Raw genomic sequence first — 16,513 nt, 5'->3', positions numbered from 1 at the left:
GAAGGAGGCCAGCGCGCCGCCTTCCACGAGCTTCCTGGGAACAGCGAGAAGAAACGCTGCCGGCCGGGAGCTCGTTTGCTTTTTCCTGTTTGGAATTCCTCACTGCAGCGATTACGACGATAGGCTGGAAATGAGGCAGGGCCATCTAGTGTGTCCAGATATGAAGATCAAAGTTCAAATGTTCAGGGCAGGGGTGTCAAAGTCGTTTGAGCTTGCGGGTTGCATGAAGGAAAATCTATTCCCGAGTTGGCTAGACGAATCAAATCGTGGTATACATTTATACAACATACACAACAACTTCTTTTTTAACCCCTGGGGGAAATTTTGATGTTTCTGGATGTGTAATATCAAAGCAAAAGCACTAAGAAAAAAAAAAAAAAACAGAGGCTAAAATATGGTATAGATTGATCGACTTTCAATATACGTACTGTCCCGCTGTCCCTTCTAAATGCTTGCAAAGAAGAGGCCGAGAGGTAAACCCTGCAGATGTCAACTGTAGCCCATGTCGGGCTCATTTACTGCTATTAAAAATCGGAAATATTGTCAATTTTGGACATGTTGAAAACTCGGTTTCATCATGCAATTTCCTCGATTTTTGCATGAACCCTTTCGACGGCAACTCGCGAACGGTGCAGGAGAAATGTTTGTGTTGGGACCCCAAAACCACCATGGGGCACGAGCGGACAACTTATGACCTTTCATTGAGTTCATTGCCATGGAATTGAAAAGTATTAAATCAGAACCCGTCTTATTCCAATTCGTTTCCTTTCATTTTGAAAAAGAACACGGTACTGTCGGAACATTTAAAGCACTAAATTAGATGTCGTGCTCCAATTCATTTGCTCTTAATCTGAAAAGAATCCCTGCGCAGTGTTCCGGCCATACAAAGCATTTAAGGAGATTCAGCATTTTTGAAGTGCTTTCCAGGGGGCCAACGCAGACCCAAAAGAACCCGACAACGGCGTCAGTTCTTTGGGCCACACCCTCCATGGAGTAGCAGGCGCACATGAATGAAGGTGAAGGCGTCACGTTTCTCAGACATTGTGGCCCTACTTGCTTTTCCTGATTCCTGGGGCCACCCTGGTAACTTATCGACTTAAGTTTTCAGCAACTCAACTCCCTTTTTTTTTTCTTTCCCTACTCGTCATCGCTGCTCATTTGTGTCTCCCACACATTTGCTACCTTGGGCTGACGCGGTTCTTTGTTTACCATCACATGTGACTGTGTGTTTTCGAGAAACCGGGGCAAGGAGTTTCCTGCATCCCTCAGGGCAGGGAGCGGAGAGGGGGGGGGGGGGGGGGGGGGGGTGTCTCGTGGGGTCAAGGCACACAATCTTCTCCCGACAATTTTTTTTTTTTTTTTTTGTGCACAGGAGGAGGCCCGTGGGATGAATCACTCAAAGTGAAAGTCATCTGCTATTTTAAAACGCAAGGATGGACGAGGATGGTGGCGAGCCAAAGACTTATGTGTCCACAGTGCGCCTGCAGCTCCGGGGGCGCACACGCAACAAAGCCCACGCGCCGGGGATGAGAAACGCCGCGGGACTCTCATGTCCAGCAGGTAAAAATCAAACTTCATTCAGCCCATTTCTCATTTACGGCCGATCGTAACATGAGCGCATCTCCCCGTAAAACGTTTTGGCCTCTCTCGGTGAGCGTTTGCGAGGCTGCGGCCGCTTCACGCTTGACCTTTTTTTAACTCGTAGCCTTTTACACGAGGACATTGCAGAGCGCCACCGGGGGCCGCGTAATGACTTTCGGAGGCTCGCGCCTAAAACGGCGCGGGCGCCGACCCCTGTGGTGCGTTTGAAGGAATAAACGCCTTACCGCCGATTGACGTTTCATCTCGTCTAAGTGCTAGGTGCTGAAAAATATGTGTAACAAAGAGCTAGAGTTACTTTGCACTCATGCTGCTACCAGATTGCCGAAAATAGACACCGTGCCTCAGTTAATCACCGGACATGTTGCTCGTCTAGGGAGGGAAGTAAACGCCATACCGCTAATATGTTTAATTTAGTCTGATTAATACGCTGAAAAATGTATTCGTCACAGAGCTGGAGACCACTTTTCTCTACTGCTAATGCATGGCTTTCTAAAATAAACCCCATTCCCCAATTTATTACCAGATATGGCGGTCGTCCACAGAGAATAATAAACGCCGTACCACCAATAGATGTTTAATTTAGTTTGAGTGATATGGTGAAAAATGTATGCCTTCAAGAGATGGAGATATTTTTCTCACAAATTGCTCAAATAAACGCCACGCCCCAATCAATCACCGGATGTGTTGCTCGTCCACAGAGAAAAATCAACACCATACCACTAATAAATGTTTAATTTATTCTGAAAAAAGTACGCATCAAAGAGATGGAGACACCTTTCTCTCATGATATTGCACGACTTGCTTAAAAAATGCCCCAATTAATCAGCGAATGCCTTCATCGTCTGCAGGGAAAAATAAATGCCGTACCATTTCTCCAAATACAGTCTCAATGTGTGTAAAAAGCGCACCTAATAATAGTGCTTTGATTCACTGCATGCGTCCCACACCGAGAATGACGTTTCAAGTGGCTTGGGCAGGAAGTAGAACCCCGAGGGTTTCCTGGCAACATAATGCCGTGTGAAGTTGGGAATGTCTTGGGAATGTCTAGTGAGTGGCAAAATGCTGAGCGAACGTATGCGGCCCCGGCTTAGATACCGATAATGAAATCCCGAGCACTGTCCGATACCAATATTGATCCAGTAAGATACCAAGAGACTTGATACAACAAAAAAACAGCAGTCGGCTATCAGAAAAATATGACACATTCGGCTTGCATAAATTCCATCCATCCGTATTCTATAGTCCACCTGACTTTGGACACTCTGACCAACAACCATTCACACACCCAAGGACAATTAAGTATGTCACCTGTCGTGCATGTTTTTGGAGTGCCCGGAGAGAACCTACGTGGGCTCGGGGAGAACACGCAAACTCCACACAGGAAGGCTGGATTCAAACTCAGGTCCCCGAACAGTGAGATGGACGTGCTAACCATTGCGTAACCCAACCGCCACTTACATAAATTCAACCTCAAAAATGATAACGTGCTGCACTTGAATACAACCGATTCAACATTAATTTAAGGACCATGAGAAATATCAAGTCAAGAAAAATAGACTGTATCCGACAGTTTTTTTCTACATATATCAGATCAATATCCGATATCAATATTGGATGGAGGCACCCCTAAAAAAGGTGGTAGCATTGTAATCCCTTCCGATAATGTTTTTTTTTTTCTTTTTTTAGGTGAGAAAGTTCACCCTCATCAAAATCAATCGAATTTCATCAATGGCAGGGACGCCTCAACACTAAGCGGCAAAAATTCTTCCGGAAGTCAATCCAAATTTGAAGGTAGGATTTCTAGGGGTGAGGAAAAACATAATCTTGCTTCGAGTAACGTCCTGCGATCGCGTCCGCCCAAAACAGAGGAAAAGGCAAGCCGCCGTCCGGACGCCATGGAGCTAACGACAGACAACGCGGAACCAGAGAACGGCCGCAGGACGGAACCTGAAGCCGGTGCGTCAATATGATAGCCGACACCACGGTAGATACAAGGTGATATCGCGGCATGGCGCCGATACAGGCACGCGGGGCTCGTCAACGTGCTAGCTCAATCACCGAAGTCTTGGATTCACCTGCGAGCGACAGGTGGCCGGAAAAGCAATCGTGCCCGCCCTCTCACGATTGGTCCCATCCTATTTGAATCTGCCAATCGCGTCGCAAGCTTATAACCCCGCCCTCCTCTTGAGTTTGCGCAGCAGCAGGACCCTCAAACAAAAGGCCGGACGCCAAACAGTTACTTTGATTTCATATATGCACAGATTTTTTTGTCCTCCTCCTAAGGTTCGGCTGTGGACTTTTTGGACTCGCCCGAGCACGTGGCGGTTCGGGTGGGCGAGCAGGCCCGCTTGCACTGTGATTTCCGCACCGCCTGCGTTCCAGTGGCCTGCTGCTGGATTTTCAACAGAGGAAAGGTCTCAGGGTCATTTCAATTGACGCCTTTTTTTTTTTCCATGCTAGGAACAAATTGGCTGAGACGGCCCGGAAGGGAAGCTAAAAATAGACAACGATAACGCCTATTAGTGCTGATTGTACTGATATTGTGATACGGCTAATTGACTTTTGTTTCCGATGATGATTTTTGTGTGAGCCGTCATCATTGAGCTGTATCCTGATACAAACGATAATATTTTGCGAGAAAAGTACAATTATTATCGAGCAATATGGTGATACAGAGATAATTGCTCTACTGCTGGAAACCGTCCACAAATTTTAACGAGGAAACTGAGATATCAAGACAAAAGCATTGGAATTTGACCGCTTCTTCAGAGCCCATACGAGAATTGAACGCTCTTTGGAGTTATGTTTTCAGTCTATACCTGGAAAAAAAATACGTTTTTTTTTTTTTTTTTGTCTAAGCATATGTTAATTGAACATTTCAGATGAGTTTTTTGTTTGTTTTTCTAAAGTAAACTGTAGACAATGTACATTTATTTGTAAAGAAATCACCAAAAGGTGCTAAGTGTTCCCTTAAAATAACATATATATCTATATATCTATATATCTGCACGCGCGGACGCCGCAAAGGATTTTCTCCCTTCTCGCAGGCGGTGGTGGCGGAGCCCAGGATGTCCATCAGTAGCGACGACGCGCACAGCAGCCTGGTGATCTCGGAGGCCCGCCCGGAGGACACGGGCTCTTACACGCTCATCGCTCGGAACCGAAACGGTTCCGCCGAACGCACCGTCTCCCTCAGCGTCATCCGTGAGCGTCCGGCCGGAGAAATAAAGGGGCCCGCGCCGAGCGCCCACCGCCGAACCTCTCGCCGACAGATCGTCCCGACCCGCCCGCGTCTCACCCGGTCATCTCCCGGCTGTCGGCGGAGTCCCTGGTCCTCTCGTGGAGCGGTCCCAGCTTCGACGGCGGCACGGCCGTGTTGGGTTACATCGTGGAGGTCCGGCGGCAGGGCGCCGACGCCTCCGGGGACTGGACGGAAATAGCCCAGCGCTGTAAGAACACCTCCACCCGGGTCAGCTCGGGCCTGGAGCCCTACGGCAAGTACCGCTTCCGGGTCCGGGCCTACAACGCCGAGGGCGTCGGCGAGCCCAGTCAGGAGTCGGACACCGTCACCATGGCCGCTACCAGTCAGTTCTTCGGCCCCGTTTTTTCTCTCCTGGCCCGTCCCGGAAATAACCGCTAGCTTTTTCTTTTAGAAGAAGAAAAGAAGGACGACATGGGACCTTGCGTCAAAGTGGTGATTGAGACCAAACGGGAGCTTCAGGACCACTACAACGTCCACGAGAAGCTGGGAGTGTAAGTTTCTCAGTATCGGCCTCCGTGATACATGTTGATCTGACGTTACATCAGAAGGAATGATACTTGCCAATCCCCGGTCAGATGATATCATGCGTACTAAACGGTATCGCCGCACAGCGCCAACGGCTGTAGCATCTCCGATTACGTTTCTCTTGTCCAGCGGGAAGTTTGGCGAGGTGTTCCGTCTGTCCCACAAAGTGTCGGGCGAGGTGTACGCGGGCAAGTTCTACCGGGCCAAGAGCTCCAAGGAGCGCTTGGCGGCCCGCCAGGAGATCGAGCTGATGAACTGCCTCCACCACCCCAAACTGGTCCAATGCCTGGCGGCCTACGAGGCCCCCGCGGAGACGGTGATGGTCATGGAGTAGTAAGTCACCCGGAGGCGCCCCGCCCGGGCTCCGATTTCGATTTATTTATTTATTTTTTGGTCCGTTTGTCGCAGCATCGCCGGCGGGGAGCTTTTCGAGCGCATCGTGGACGACAACTTTGAGCACACGGAGCCCACCAGCGCCGGGTACATGCGGCAAATCCTGGAGGGCATGATGTACGTCCACAAGCAGAACATCGTCCATTTGGACCTCAAGCCCGAAAACATCGTCTGCACCGACCACACCGGAACGCACATCAAGATCATCGACTTTGGCCTGGCCAGTAAACTGGGTGAGGAAACTCTGGGACTCGGGTTCCCGACCGGATCGGATTTCCGTACGTCTGGCTTGTCTATTTCCGTCCTTCCAGATCTATATCTGGATGTCTGTTTCTTTCCGGCGCAGTCTGGACAATTTCTGTCTTCTCTATCCGCTTTTCATATATGAGGGGCGCGCAACCTACGGGTCCGGGACCATATTAATCCATCTCCCGCGGTGAGGGAACACTGTACTACCAAGGGATCATTCACCAAAATTGGTATTCAAACAATGTTTTAGCTCAGGTCCCGCATGCTTTTGATGTTTCCGTCCTAACACTTGATTCAAATCATCAGCTCAGCGGAAGCCTGATACCGGTCCTAATCATTAAGCTTCAAGAGTTTTATTGTCATATACAAAGGTAAACGGTAAAGTTATTTTTCTGTTCACTTCCCAGAGCGGACTTACATTCCACACAATAGAGCAAATAATAAAGTTGAGAATAGTAGGCAATAAAAACTGTAATAGTGCAATGAGGGCAGTGATAATGAGGCGCTAGTAAAAGACTAAACTCGCGTTCTGATCATGGAGTGGAAGAAACTAGATACATATGAGGAAGATGGTGCAAAATGCAAATCCATTTTAAGTGTGTTTTTGTCACACATTGCCTAATTTTGAAATCAGAGGTTGGTAAAATCAAACGAGAGATTGGTAACCGTGTTTTTTAAAAAATGAAATACATTTGCGAATTTGGTATTAAACCAGAAGCTTGAAGTCAAATGAGCCTTTCATGGGCCAGATCTAGAGCCTGTTCCTTGAACGCCTTTGAAAAGGCCTATCTTTCCAACATAGAATTTTCCGGAAAAAAATCATGAAATCCGAGCAAATTTTCTACTTTGTGGTTTTAAAACTGCTCAAAGAACGGCCGATATTGGTACCGGCTGCCGTGGTTGGCCTTATTCTTCTTTTGATATGCAGAGTTATCCTCTCGACAGATGTCAAATGGCTCCCGTTCGTTTATTTGTGGCTCCCGTTCGTTTATTTGCGGGAGGCCGTTCGAATACTGAAGGTTGCCAACCCCCGATCTGCATCCATCCATCACTCCAACCGGTCTTCGCCGTCCATCCGCCCGGTCCTCCAGCCATTTTCAGGCGGCGATCGAATGGATTTTTTTTGTTTGGCAGAGGAGGGGAAGCCCCTGATGGTGATGCACGGAACGCCCGAGTTTGTGGCCCCCGAGGTGATCGGCTACGAGACTGTGGGAGTGGAGACGGACATGTGGAGCATCGGGGTCATCTGCTTCATATTGTAAATGAATAAATCACAAGCCGACATTTTTTTTAATACCCTGCTGGGAATACTCTTTTGAAATCCAAGAGGGAATTCAATTCTCATCCCCCACTTTTTTGGTCTATATATAACAGTGTGGCAAAGGCGAGGCGTCGCCATCTTGGCTGAAATGGCAGAATACAATCCGCTAACCCCCGTATTACAGCAAGGACACGGTTTAGAGTCGGGGCGCAAACCTCCGCCGAGGCTCAGCGGGCCAAATTTGGATCTTCACCTTCATAGTTGCCCCCTTCTTAAAGTTCTTGCTCCACCGAACCCCCGCGGCGGAGAGCCACCGAGTTTTTGTTACAACGCCGTATTAATAGTTGAAACCATAAATATAGCCTCATTTATGATCCCAAAACATCTTCTCATCTTACGACGTTACCCATAAAAATAAATTGCTTGCAGTCGCTTTGATTTCAAAAGCGTGGGGACACCGGTATGCGTGTTGCCACTTCCCAACCTGTCAAAATACCAATTAGTACTTTTTTCGGTTGAACAAGTCTGTGAACGAAGCGCCTCCTGTCACCGCAACATAGTTCATTGGCTGCAAATGCCACTCAGAACTGAATTTGTTTTTGTCCCCCTCCCGGAACTCAGGCTTAGCGGAGAGTCGCCCTTTCAGGGAAGCAGCGATGCTGAGACCTTCGCACTCGTCACGGCGGCGCGCTACAATTTTGACCCGGAGAGCTTCGAGGACATTTCCGACCAAGCCAAGGACTTCATCAGTGGGCTTCTAAAGAAAGACCGCAGGTTGGTAGGAAGTGCCAATTCACCGGCTGTCAAAATCTTTCAGCGCATCATAAGCTGGAAAATTTTACTCTACAAATAAGTTTGAAAAATTAGAATTGATTGGGGAATCATTAACTCATTCAATGCCAGGGACGTATTTACACTTTTTTTTTTTTAAAGTCCAGACATTCAATCCCAGATACTTAAGTCTCAATTTAATGTACTTAAGTATCTGTAACTGAATGTCTGGACTCTTAAACGTGAAAATACGTCCCTGGCATTGAATGAGTTAAGACACAAGGACTTTGTTTTTAGTTGTAACTCTGTCTTTGGACACTGTTCTCAAATGTGGCAAGGTCCAGACCCTTCAGGTTGTATGAGATTTTTTAACAGATTTTCACGTTTTAACAAATCTCATTTAATGCTGTGACAGGAAGGGTATGATTGCCTTTTCAAATTAAGAGCAAACTAATTGGAAAATGAAGCAGCAGATTGGGTTCTCGTTAAACGTTGCATGACTGTTAAATTGTAATACTGATCCATAATGTCAGTGATGCCATTTTCTGGCAGACGAGCCACAAAACAGATGCTTATGCAATCCGTCTTCTAGAGTTGCTAAAAATACGCCTAGAGATTTATCAAAGTAGGGTAAATCAGACACGTCTTCTCCAACCGAGAATTTTTAGAGTACTTGGCAGACAAAATATTTCATAAGGTGTACATTAGTTAAAGGTTTGGAAAGTGTGCACTGGCTGTTTGTATTTTCCTCCCAAGGGAGTCTTACCTGCGAGTTTTTTTTTTTTTTTTTTTTTTTTCTTTTTTAAATCTTGGCCTCCCCAGGAGTAGGATGTCGTGCATCGAAGCCCTGGTCCACCCCTGGATGGCCACCCACATGGCTCTCAACCGCAGACCAACCAAGACTCTCAGAAAGGAGAAGATGAGACGATTTCTGGTCAGGTGCAAATGGAAGGTAACAGAAGAACAAATTAAACTCAGTCCATCGCCATTTAGCGAACACATTTTTAGATGGTCATCACACAAATGGATGAACGTTTGAATTAATTTTTTTGGACAACAGTGACATCTGCTGGAGCACACCTGCAATTCAAAATATACCTTCCATGGGTGTTGCGCTTTTGGAGTAGCGGAATCCTCTCGGGGCCTTTTTGTCACGCTGTCTTTTCCAACTTGCAGAAAACCGGCAAGGCGGTTCTGGCCCTGCAGCGCATGGCCAACCTTTCCAACAGGCCGGACTCCCCTGGCAGTTCCTCAGACGGTAAAACACACACCAACGTAACACTTCACGGCCAAATTCATTAAAGCCTTCATAATTTACGGTGGCACTGAAGTGCAAATCACACAAACAAAAACAAGAAAAAAAATGCACGCAAGTAAAAAGAAGCACACTATAAAAAAGTGCAAACTCACTTTCCCTACCGGACCCGCTTCTTTTCTTTCGTGCTCTATTGTTATTGTTGCTTTTTTGTGTGCTGCTTTTTTCTCGCGTGCTTTTGTTGTAAGGTGTTTGTTTGCGATGGCCTTTTTTTGTTTGATTTGCACATCAGGGCTTCTTTTTAAGAATCAATCCCGGGTACTGCAAAACATTAGTTGACCAAAAGACTTTGAAAATCGAGAAAAGAAGGTATTAATAACCTAAAAAGTTTTGGGATTGAATCGAGTTAAACAAATAAGAGGAATGGGCTAAATTGTTCCAAAACAGGTGCGCCAAGCTTTTTGCGTCAAAACAGACTTGCGGCTGTCCGGCCAAAAGCGCAACGACAAAGCGCTGAAGGAATGCGTTTCGAATTTCAAAGGGAAAAAACGAATTTGTTCCCTTATGGAACGAGGCGAGAACTGGTTTGCGGGCGCCCTGGCATATGGAGCCGCAGGTCCTGGAGCTCCACACGCATGGCGCTTTTCACGTTGTTTTCCCTTGATCTAGAGCCGAGCTGGAGCCAAGAGGCGGAGGAGGCCATCCGCTCGCTGGATAAGCAGCTGCACGGCGAGCCTCGCTTCCGGGAGCCCCTGAGGGACGCCAGCCTCCCCGCGGGAGCCACCGCTCGCCTGGCGTGCAGAGTGGACGGTTGGAATCGTCATTAAATTTTACCCGGGAGCCCGGACGGCAACAAAAACATCAAATACACTTTAGCCATTTTGATTCCGGAGTGAGCGTTTTTAATTAGATTAAATCACGCCGTGGCAGTTATGAGCGAGTCACCGTCGTCACAAATTCCGTGCAAAAAAGAAGTTGACCCTCCGAAAACAAATCGTAGTATCGTAATACGCCGCTATTGGCTATACTGTAATGTATAATGAAATCGTGAATGAAGTGAAATTGAATAATTCCCAGAGGCACGACTGATTATATCAGAGGTTCCAATAACACCAGAAAAATGCTACAAGGCTATCTGTTTACGGTGATGAGGTACATTAGGATTTGGGCTCCCCCCCCCCCCCCCCCCCCCACACACACGTAATACTGCCTAACATCAAATGTTTTTGTCCATATTTTGTAAAATATGGATGGTGGCCCACAATGGCCCCTGCGGCTTATGTTGGACACTGATGCTGGAGTCCAATGTAACCAATTTTTTGGGAAGGAGATACTATCAGATCATTAAACTTTTGCAGTGTCCTACCGTATTTTCTGCAGGAAAAAGGGGCACCCTAAAAGCCTTCAATTTTCTCAAAAGCTGACTGTGCCCCTTATGAACCCATGCGCATTATAGTGCATAAATGCAGTGTTTTCATTTTTGGGGGACAAAAAAAAAAACCCAACTTAATCGCCATGAAAATTCTCCCATTTTTACCTCTGCAATTGACTTAATGTAATTTTTACAATTAAAAATTGTATAGCACTCCGTTTTAATATTTTATATGCTATATAGACTCCAAATTGGAAACAATTTATCTGAAGACAAGACTCAAAAAAAAAAATTCAGAAGCAGGTACATAGGAATAAAATGACATATCTAAATGTGCGTGGTCTACCTTCAGGTTACCCTCACCCGGAGACGGAGTGGCTTCAGGATGACAAGCCGCTGTCGGAGTCGTCCCGGGTGAAGATGGAATACGGCGAAGACGGCCTCCGCTCGCTGGTCCTGTCGGGCGTGGAAGCGTCGGACGCGGGCGTCTACGTGTGCCGAGCCAGCAACCAGCTGGGGGCGGCCTCGTGTTCCGCCCGACTCAAAGTGGACACGTGAAGGGGAGGGAAAAAGCGGGCGGCAGACTTCCCGGCAGACTCGCTTACTCAAGCATTCATCCTTTTGAGAGAACGCATGCTGTCACCAGATCAAACGTTTGCATTATTCGAGACAAATCATGAGAATTGTACAGTTTTTGTTTTTCCTTGCATAGTCCATGTTCAATGTGAATCTTTTAATAGCATTCGTAATTAAAAACTACATTTGAAAGAGAACAATACATTTATTTGCCGAGATTCGCCGCAGCACAGAAACGGTAACATTTACAGTGATAAATGCATGAACTCAGAACGTTCGATCCCTTGCTAACCCACGTAAATTGATTAGCAAAGAAAAAAGCTCATAACTTGAATAAGAGGGAAAAAAAATCCATGAATACACAATTGGACGCTCTGGTCGCCACTGTTTCCCAAAACTTGAGTCCATGAAGTCTTTTAAAAATATCTTCTATACCAAAAGCCTGCATACATTTCACGCATAAAACTGTGGTTGTACTATTAAAAAAAGTTGATAGCCCCTTTCACATTTTGAAACACTCAAAAGACAATGACAGAATTTATATCCAATATTTTTTGTCATTTTTCCAGCTCAAAAGCAATTGATACTATCAAAGAAAATATTCAGAGATCTCTAATTCATCTGATCGAAGTTTAAAACCCTGCCTTTGTTGCATTCGGTGTAAAAGGCATCCATTTTTCTGATTTTTGCGTGAAAAGGTCGTAGCCTTCCTGGTTCAGCTCAGCTACTTTTCTACCGTGCTGCCCGTCTTTGCTGAATCCTCTTCTGTAGAAGATTCCATGCTTTTAATACCTTTTAGATTGGAGAACGGAATAGAAAATACTGAATGCGGCTGGGGAAAATCCCAATGAGATACGATGAGAAATGTTTTGGGGTGCGTGCCTGACCTGTTTGCGGGTGACGTCGGGCTCCCAGAGCGTGCTGAGCACCACGTTGGCGTGCTCCAGCCGCTGGGCGTCGGAACCTTGGCTGCGGAGGCGGCGCTGAGCGTCCTCTACAGCCACGCCGTCTCGCTCCGTTATCCGAGAAACTGCCTGGACAAAGACGAAAAAAAAAAAAGCCATTTTGATTGAAAATTGTTTTTACAAGTGCTTTGAAGCGCTTGATGAAGTTGAGTAGAGGAAAAAGCTTTGATTTCAATTTTTCCATTTAAGGTCCATTTGAAAATGACTTCACCTCTGTTCAGTTCCGTAGTAACCAATCATGGTCATCAAAGTATAGACGTTTTCACAGGTTGGAAAGTACGTTTTGAAAAAAAACTGGTTCATCCGTGTCAAACAAAATAATCCGCAGATAAATCTATTATTAAGTGATTGTTATTTGCAGCCCCAAAGGAGAGAAAAAGAACTATTTTTAGGAGATTCTTTTGAAGGAATGTTATAGTTTTTGAATCAGGCAATATTATGCTGGCATGTGATGCCACTTTTCACACCCCTTAAAGTGTTCAGCCAGTGGACGAAAGCGCTTGCATTTTGTGGCTGGTGAGTGTTAACGATGGTGGCATGATGTGAGGCGCACCTCCTCCTCGGGGATGATGGTCACCCACACCTCATGGACCACGTCTGTCCAGCCCGCTTCCACAAGAACCGCAGCATCCAGCACGCAAACATCTTTACCTTCCAGAAAAGACTTCAATCAGTTCCATATGCTCTGCGATTGTCCATGATTAAACGGAGTACCTTGTTCCCTGGCTTGGCTGATCATGCTCTTGACCAGAAGTGCAATTTCGGGCCACACGATGTCTGTCAAAGCTTTTAATCTTTCCTGAAAAAACAAGGCCGATCAGCTGGAACCTCAGGATGCACTCAAGTAGGTTTTGTTACCCGATTTCCAAACACCTTCTTCCCTAAGGCACGTCTGTTGATGCTTTTATCCTCATTTAGGATATCTAAGCACGATGAGAAAAATAAAATGAGGATTGACTGGATTCCAACGGCGGGTGCGAGGCGAAGACCAAGCGTACCCGATCCAAATTCCTCCAGGACGCGATGGTAGGCGGCGGCGCCCGGCTCGTAGACTTGGTGGCCCAGTTGGTCGCAGTCGATGCGGACGGCTCCCAGGTCCTCCAGGCGCTTGGCCACCGAGCTTTTCCCGCTGCCGCTCCCGCCCGTCAGGCCGATCACGTATGGCTGGAGAGGGAGATGGGGCGCGTCCTAACACGAGACAGCGGAAAGAGTGGGCGTGCAATTTAGGGGACTATTTTTGTTACGTTTATCAACGGCGCCAATGGACTACCTGAAGTGAAATGCCAGATGTACCTCGATTTTCAAATCCCTACAATAAAAATGATTTTGAAAAATGGCATGAACCTACTTTGGGCGGGTTGAGGAGGGTTCCCAGCAAGCGGGAGCGCAGGCTGGACGAGCTTATCTTCTCTTCTTCAATTTCCGAGTGATGGGCGTCCTTGAGCAGCTGGATCTCATGAAGAACCAAAGCTGGAAGGCCCTTATTATGAATGGCAACAAATGTTAAAAAAAAAAAAAAAAAAAAAGTCTAAGTAATTAGCCTCTAGGTAAGTAGCCATAAGGCATGTAAGGAGCTACGTTACATTCTCAATGCGCTTCCTGTTGACGGCCTCGCCCCCCTTGCGGGTCTCCTCACTGACCACGATGCAGCGCAGCAGGGGGTCAACCACCGACACTCCGAGCGGGTCGTCCAGGGGCACAATTTCCACCCGCAGCGAGGGCTTGACGTCCCGCAGGAACTCGTGGAGGTTTTTCACGCGGAGGTCGTACGGCTGAATCAGTTCTTTCAGGACCTTTTCTGTGGACCACAATGTTAATGTCGTTGGGGACCCCAAAATTGTTGAGTGCAGTGTGGATGATTTTTTTATAAGCGGCTCCCTTAATTCCTTGTGTGCATTTTGGCTGCCGACTACTCACTTTGTTCATTCACAGGCAGGCCCGCATATACCGTTATAAATTTTGTAGAGTATTGCTTTGAATCACAATGTCTATGCATTGGGGAGCGAAGCGTTTGGAAGTTTTTTTTTTAAGTGGCTGCCTTGACTTGGCCGATGACAGTATAGTTCAGGGGTGTCAAACTCGTTTTTACCGTGGGCAACGTTGTAGTTATCGTTTCAGTCAGAGGGCAAATGAATTTTAAGTGTGATTGTCACACATTTACGTAGTTTTGAAATCAGAGGCCGCAAATTTGGTATTTTCGCAAGAAACGAAGTCAAATCAGCATTTCGCGGGCCGCATAAAATGATGAGGCGGACTGGATCCGGCCCCCGGGCCTTGACTTTGACACCGGCAGTAATTGCTTCACTATCTTCTCCGGAGGCAGAGGTCAACATATAACAAAGTCCTGTTTTAAAACAGGACACGTTCCGATTCAAGCATGGCCACTGCAACATTCGTGTCAGATCCCGAGTTATAAATCAAGAAACGCTTTTGAACCGATGTATCGCTTGTCACATAGGTTCGGCCTTACTTTTCAGCATGGCCTGGTCACACACGCCAATGAGGAAGCGTCTGGTGGCGAGCAAGCACGACACATTGAGCAGGGTCTTGTGGGCCCCGTGGAGGCGGTCGAAGGTGCCGCCCACCACCACGTCAGTGTACGTCTCCAAAGGTTTACCCTCCTCTTCGGGATTCCTCGCTCCGGTTTCGGACTCCTCCCGCGGCACGGCCGGCTGCAGGTGAAGCAGCACCGACGGCAGGCCGGGCCGGCAGGCGTAGCATCGCCCGGCGTAGCCCTGAAGGCATTGCGTCACCTGGTGCGACTGCGCCGGGTCTTGCAGGGGGAAGTCCGTCAGGAGCACGTCGGGGGCGTGTGATAGGTACTGCGGCGTGGGGAAGGGGCAGCCAAGACCCGACGGGGGGTGAACGTGCGTGAGCAGGACGCGCACGTCAAGGTGCGCGCACACGTCGGCCGCGTTGCTGTACAGCCGGGTGATGAGCGAACACAGGTCGACGGCTGGCGGGATGAAGACGGGCCGCGCTTGGGCGCCGCTGCCCAGGTTGAGGCCCGGGTGAAGGTGGACATAGAGGGTGCGTTCTACAAGCTGGGCGGCCGAGCGGAGCACGGGTGCGATGCGCAAGGTGTGGAGGGGCGACGTCAGCACCAGGATGCCCGTGCTGAACATCGACATGGTCCTGGATGCCGTCGTCGCGGTTACAACTGCAAAAAAAAATCAGTGGGAGGCAAGACCAGACATGAGAAACTGCAATTTGAGTGATTTAGTTGGATGCTAAACTCCAAATACTGGACTGAAGCCAAGCGGTGACCTCAAAAAAATAGGAAAGTCTTCTGGTAATTAGTTTGTATTTGACCGGAGAAGCTGCAAAATGGCGGTAAAGCACCTTATTTTCCAATTAGACAGAGCTATGACTTGACAAAACGGTGTATACGAGTTTTTCAGGGAATAATGGAAAATAGGACCCTTCCCCTACAAGGGAAACATATCTGCAAAACTGTTTTTGTTATCGAAACCCTGTTTTTACAACAAATATAATCATTATTTGTTAAATACACAACAAAAAGCTTATATTTTCAAGATAAAATGTAATATATTTTATAGTTTGAAAAAGTGTATTTTATATACACAGTGGTCTTGATATTTTTATATTATTTATAATATTTTCGAGATCTGGTAAAAATAAATCAACCTCTTTGAGCTGCATTGAGAGTCCTCATACCAAATCATTTGTCATGTGACCACAATAACAGGATTACCACGGTTAGCTTCACATTGTTAAGGGTAGTTGCTTATTAGCTTTTGAGCTTACCTATGGAACTCCTGTTTGTGCCTGCGTTTTATGTTTTGTTTATTTTTGCAAAGTCTCACAAGTTAGTTATTGTGCTAAAGTTAGCTCGCTTTGTTTAAACAAAATCTTAATGGTCGCTCTAGTTAGCTTGCTAGACGTACAACATCACTCCAAAAAGCATTTGTTTATCTTCATTAAATCACAGTTGGGTAGCTAGACATTAGCATCATGTTAGCCAAAACTCGCAACATTGTCAACATTAGGGGGCAGCTGTCAGTTGGGCTGACACACAGCTCGTAGAATCTACACGGGGTCACAGAAAACGAACAAAAGAATGATTTTAGGAGTAGTTTGCCCGAGAACATACCTGCTTTTTGTCCTTTTTGGCCACACTTTTAAGAAAAGGGAATGTATAACGAGGTAGTCCAAATGATTAAACACCCGCTTGGACAGAGCGGCTCATAAAAGCGAGGTGGGCGGACTGTCATGTGACTTGTAAGCGTGATGTAATTGGCCGGAAAAAAAACCGTAGTGG

General features: G+C 46.9%; 2 protein-coding genes across 3 annotated transcripts; one reads left to right on the top strand and one right to left on the bottom strand.

The window, feature by feature from the left end:
* Positions 1 to 1,029: 1,029 nt before the first annotated feature.
* On the top strand, positions 1,030 to 11,460 carry LOC148409990 (myosin light chain kinase, smooth muscle-like). 2 transcript variants are annotated; one of them, XM_088439047.1, is made up of 16 exons: positions 1,030 to 1,083; positions 1,373 to 1,560; positions 3,289 to 3,393; positions 3,469 to 3,558; positions 3,886 to 4,016; positions 4,650 to 4,806; positions 4,875 to 5,186; positions 5,256 to 5,355; positions 5,519 to 5,722; positions 5,798 to 6,015; positions 7,166 to 7,289; positions 7,914 to 8,066; positions 8,886 to 9,015; positions 9,240 to 9,321; positions 9,988 to 10,128; positions 11,043 to 11,460. In XM_088439047.1, the coding sequence occupies exons 2-16, from the start codon at positions 1,434 to 1,436 to the stop codon at positions 11,246 to 11,248; spliced, it is 2,280 nt and encodes a 759-aa protein (XP_088295173.1). In that variant the 5' UTR covers positions 1,030 to 1,083; positions 1,373 to 1,433; the 3' UTR covers positions 11,249 to 11,460. The 2 variants fall into 2 exon arrangements, with proteins under 2 accessions (XP_088295173.1, XP_088295172.1); XM_088439046.1 differs by lacking the exon at positions 1,030 to 1,083 and having other exon boundaries at positions 1,324 to 1,560.
* coasy (CoA synthase) lies at positions 11,409 to 16,485 on the bottom strand. Its single transcript, XM_088439048.1, has 10 exons — positions 16,346 to 16,485; positions 14,702 to 15,391; positions 13,815 to 14,029; positions 13,580 to 13,711; positions 13,230 to 13,419; positions 13,090 to 13,154; positions 12,946 to 13,030; positions 12,785 to 12,882; positions 12,154 to 12,300; positions 11,409 to 12,058 (listed from the first exon to the last, which is right to left on the bottom strand). Exons 2-10 carry the CDS (start codon positions 15,360 to 15,362, stop codon positions 11,999 to 12,001), a joined length of 1,653 nt encoding a protein of 550 aa, XP_088295174.1. The 5' UTR covers positions 15,363 to 15,391; positions 16,346 to 16,485; the 3' UTR covers positions 11,409 to 11,998.
* Between the last annotated feature and the right edge of the window lie 28 nt (positions 16,486 to 16,513).

Source organism: Hippichthys cyanospilos, chromosome 17 (assembly GCF_059441005.1).
Source record: "Hippichthys cyanospilos isolate Australia breed blue-spotted pipefish chromosome 17, RoL_Hcya_1.0, whole genome shotgun sequence".
Lineage (NCBI taxonomy): Eukaryota > Metazoa > Chordata > Actinopteri > Syngnathiformes > Syngnathidae > Hippichthys > Hippichthys cyanospilos.
Note: the sequence above shows the minus strand (reverse complement) of the source record. Positions and strands in the feature narration are given on the sequence as shown.

Bases quoted from the DNA above. Each gene is read 5' to 3' on its own strand.
- LOC148409990 (XM_088439047.1), top strand. From the start codon at position 1,434: ATGGACGAGGATGGTGGCGAGCCAAAGACTTATGTGTCCACAGTGCGC. The intron at 5,187-5,255 runs GTCAGTTCTTCG...TTTTTCTTTTAG, and splicing joins CGTCACCATGGCCGCTACCA to AAGAAGAAAAGAAGGACGAC. The intron at 8,067-8,885 runs GTTGGTAGGAAG...TGGCCTCCCCAG, and splicing joins CTTCTAAAGAAAGACCGCAG to GAGTAGGATGTCGTGCATCG.
- coasy (XM_088439048.1), bottom strand. From the start codon at position 15,362: ATGTCGATGTTCAGCACGGGCATCCTGGTGCTGACGTCGCCCCTCCAC. The intron at 13,712-13,814 runs GTAACGTAGCTC...ATTCATAATAAG, and splicing joins ACAGGAAGCGCATTGAGAAT to GGCCTTCCAGCTTTGGTTCT. The intron at 12,883-12,945 runs GTACTCCGTTTA...CTTTTCTGGAAG, and splicing joins CAGCCAAGCCAGGGAACAAG to GTAAAGATGTTTGCGTGCTG.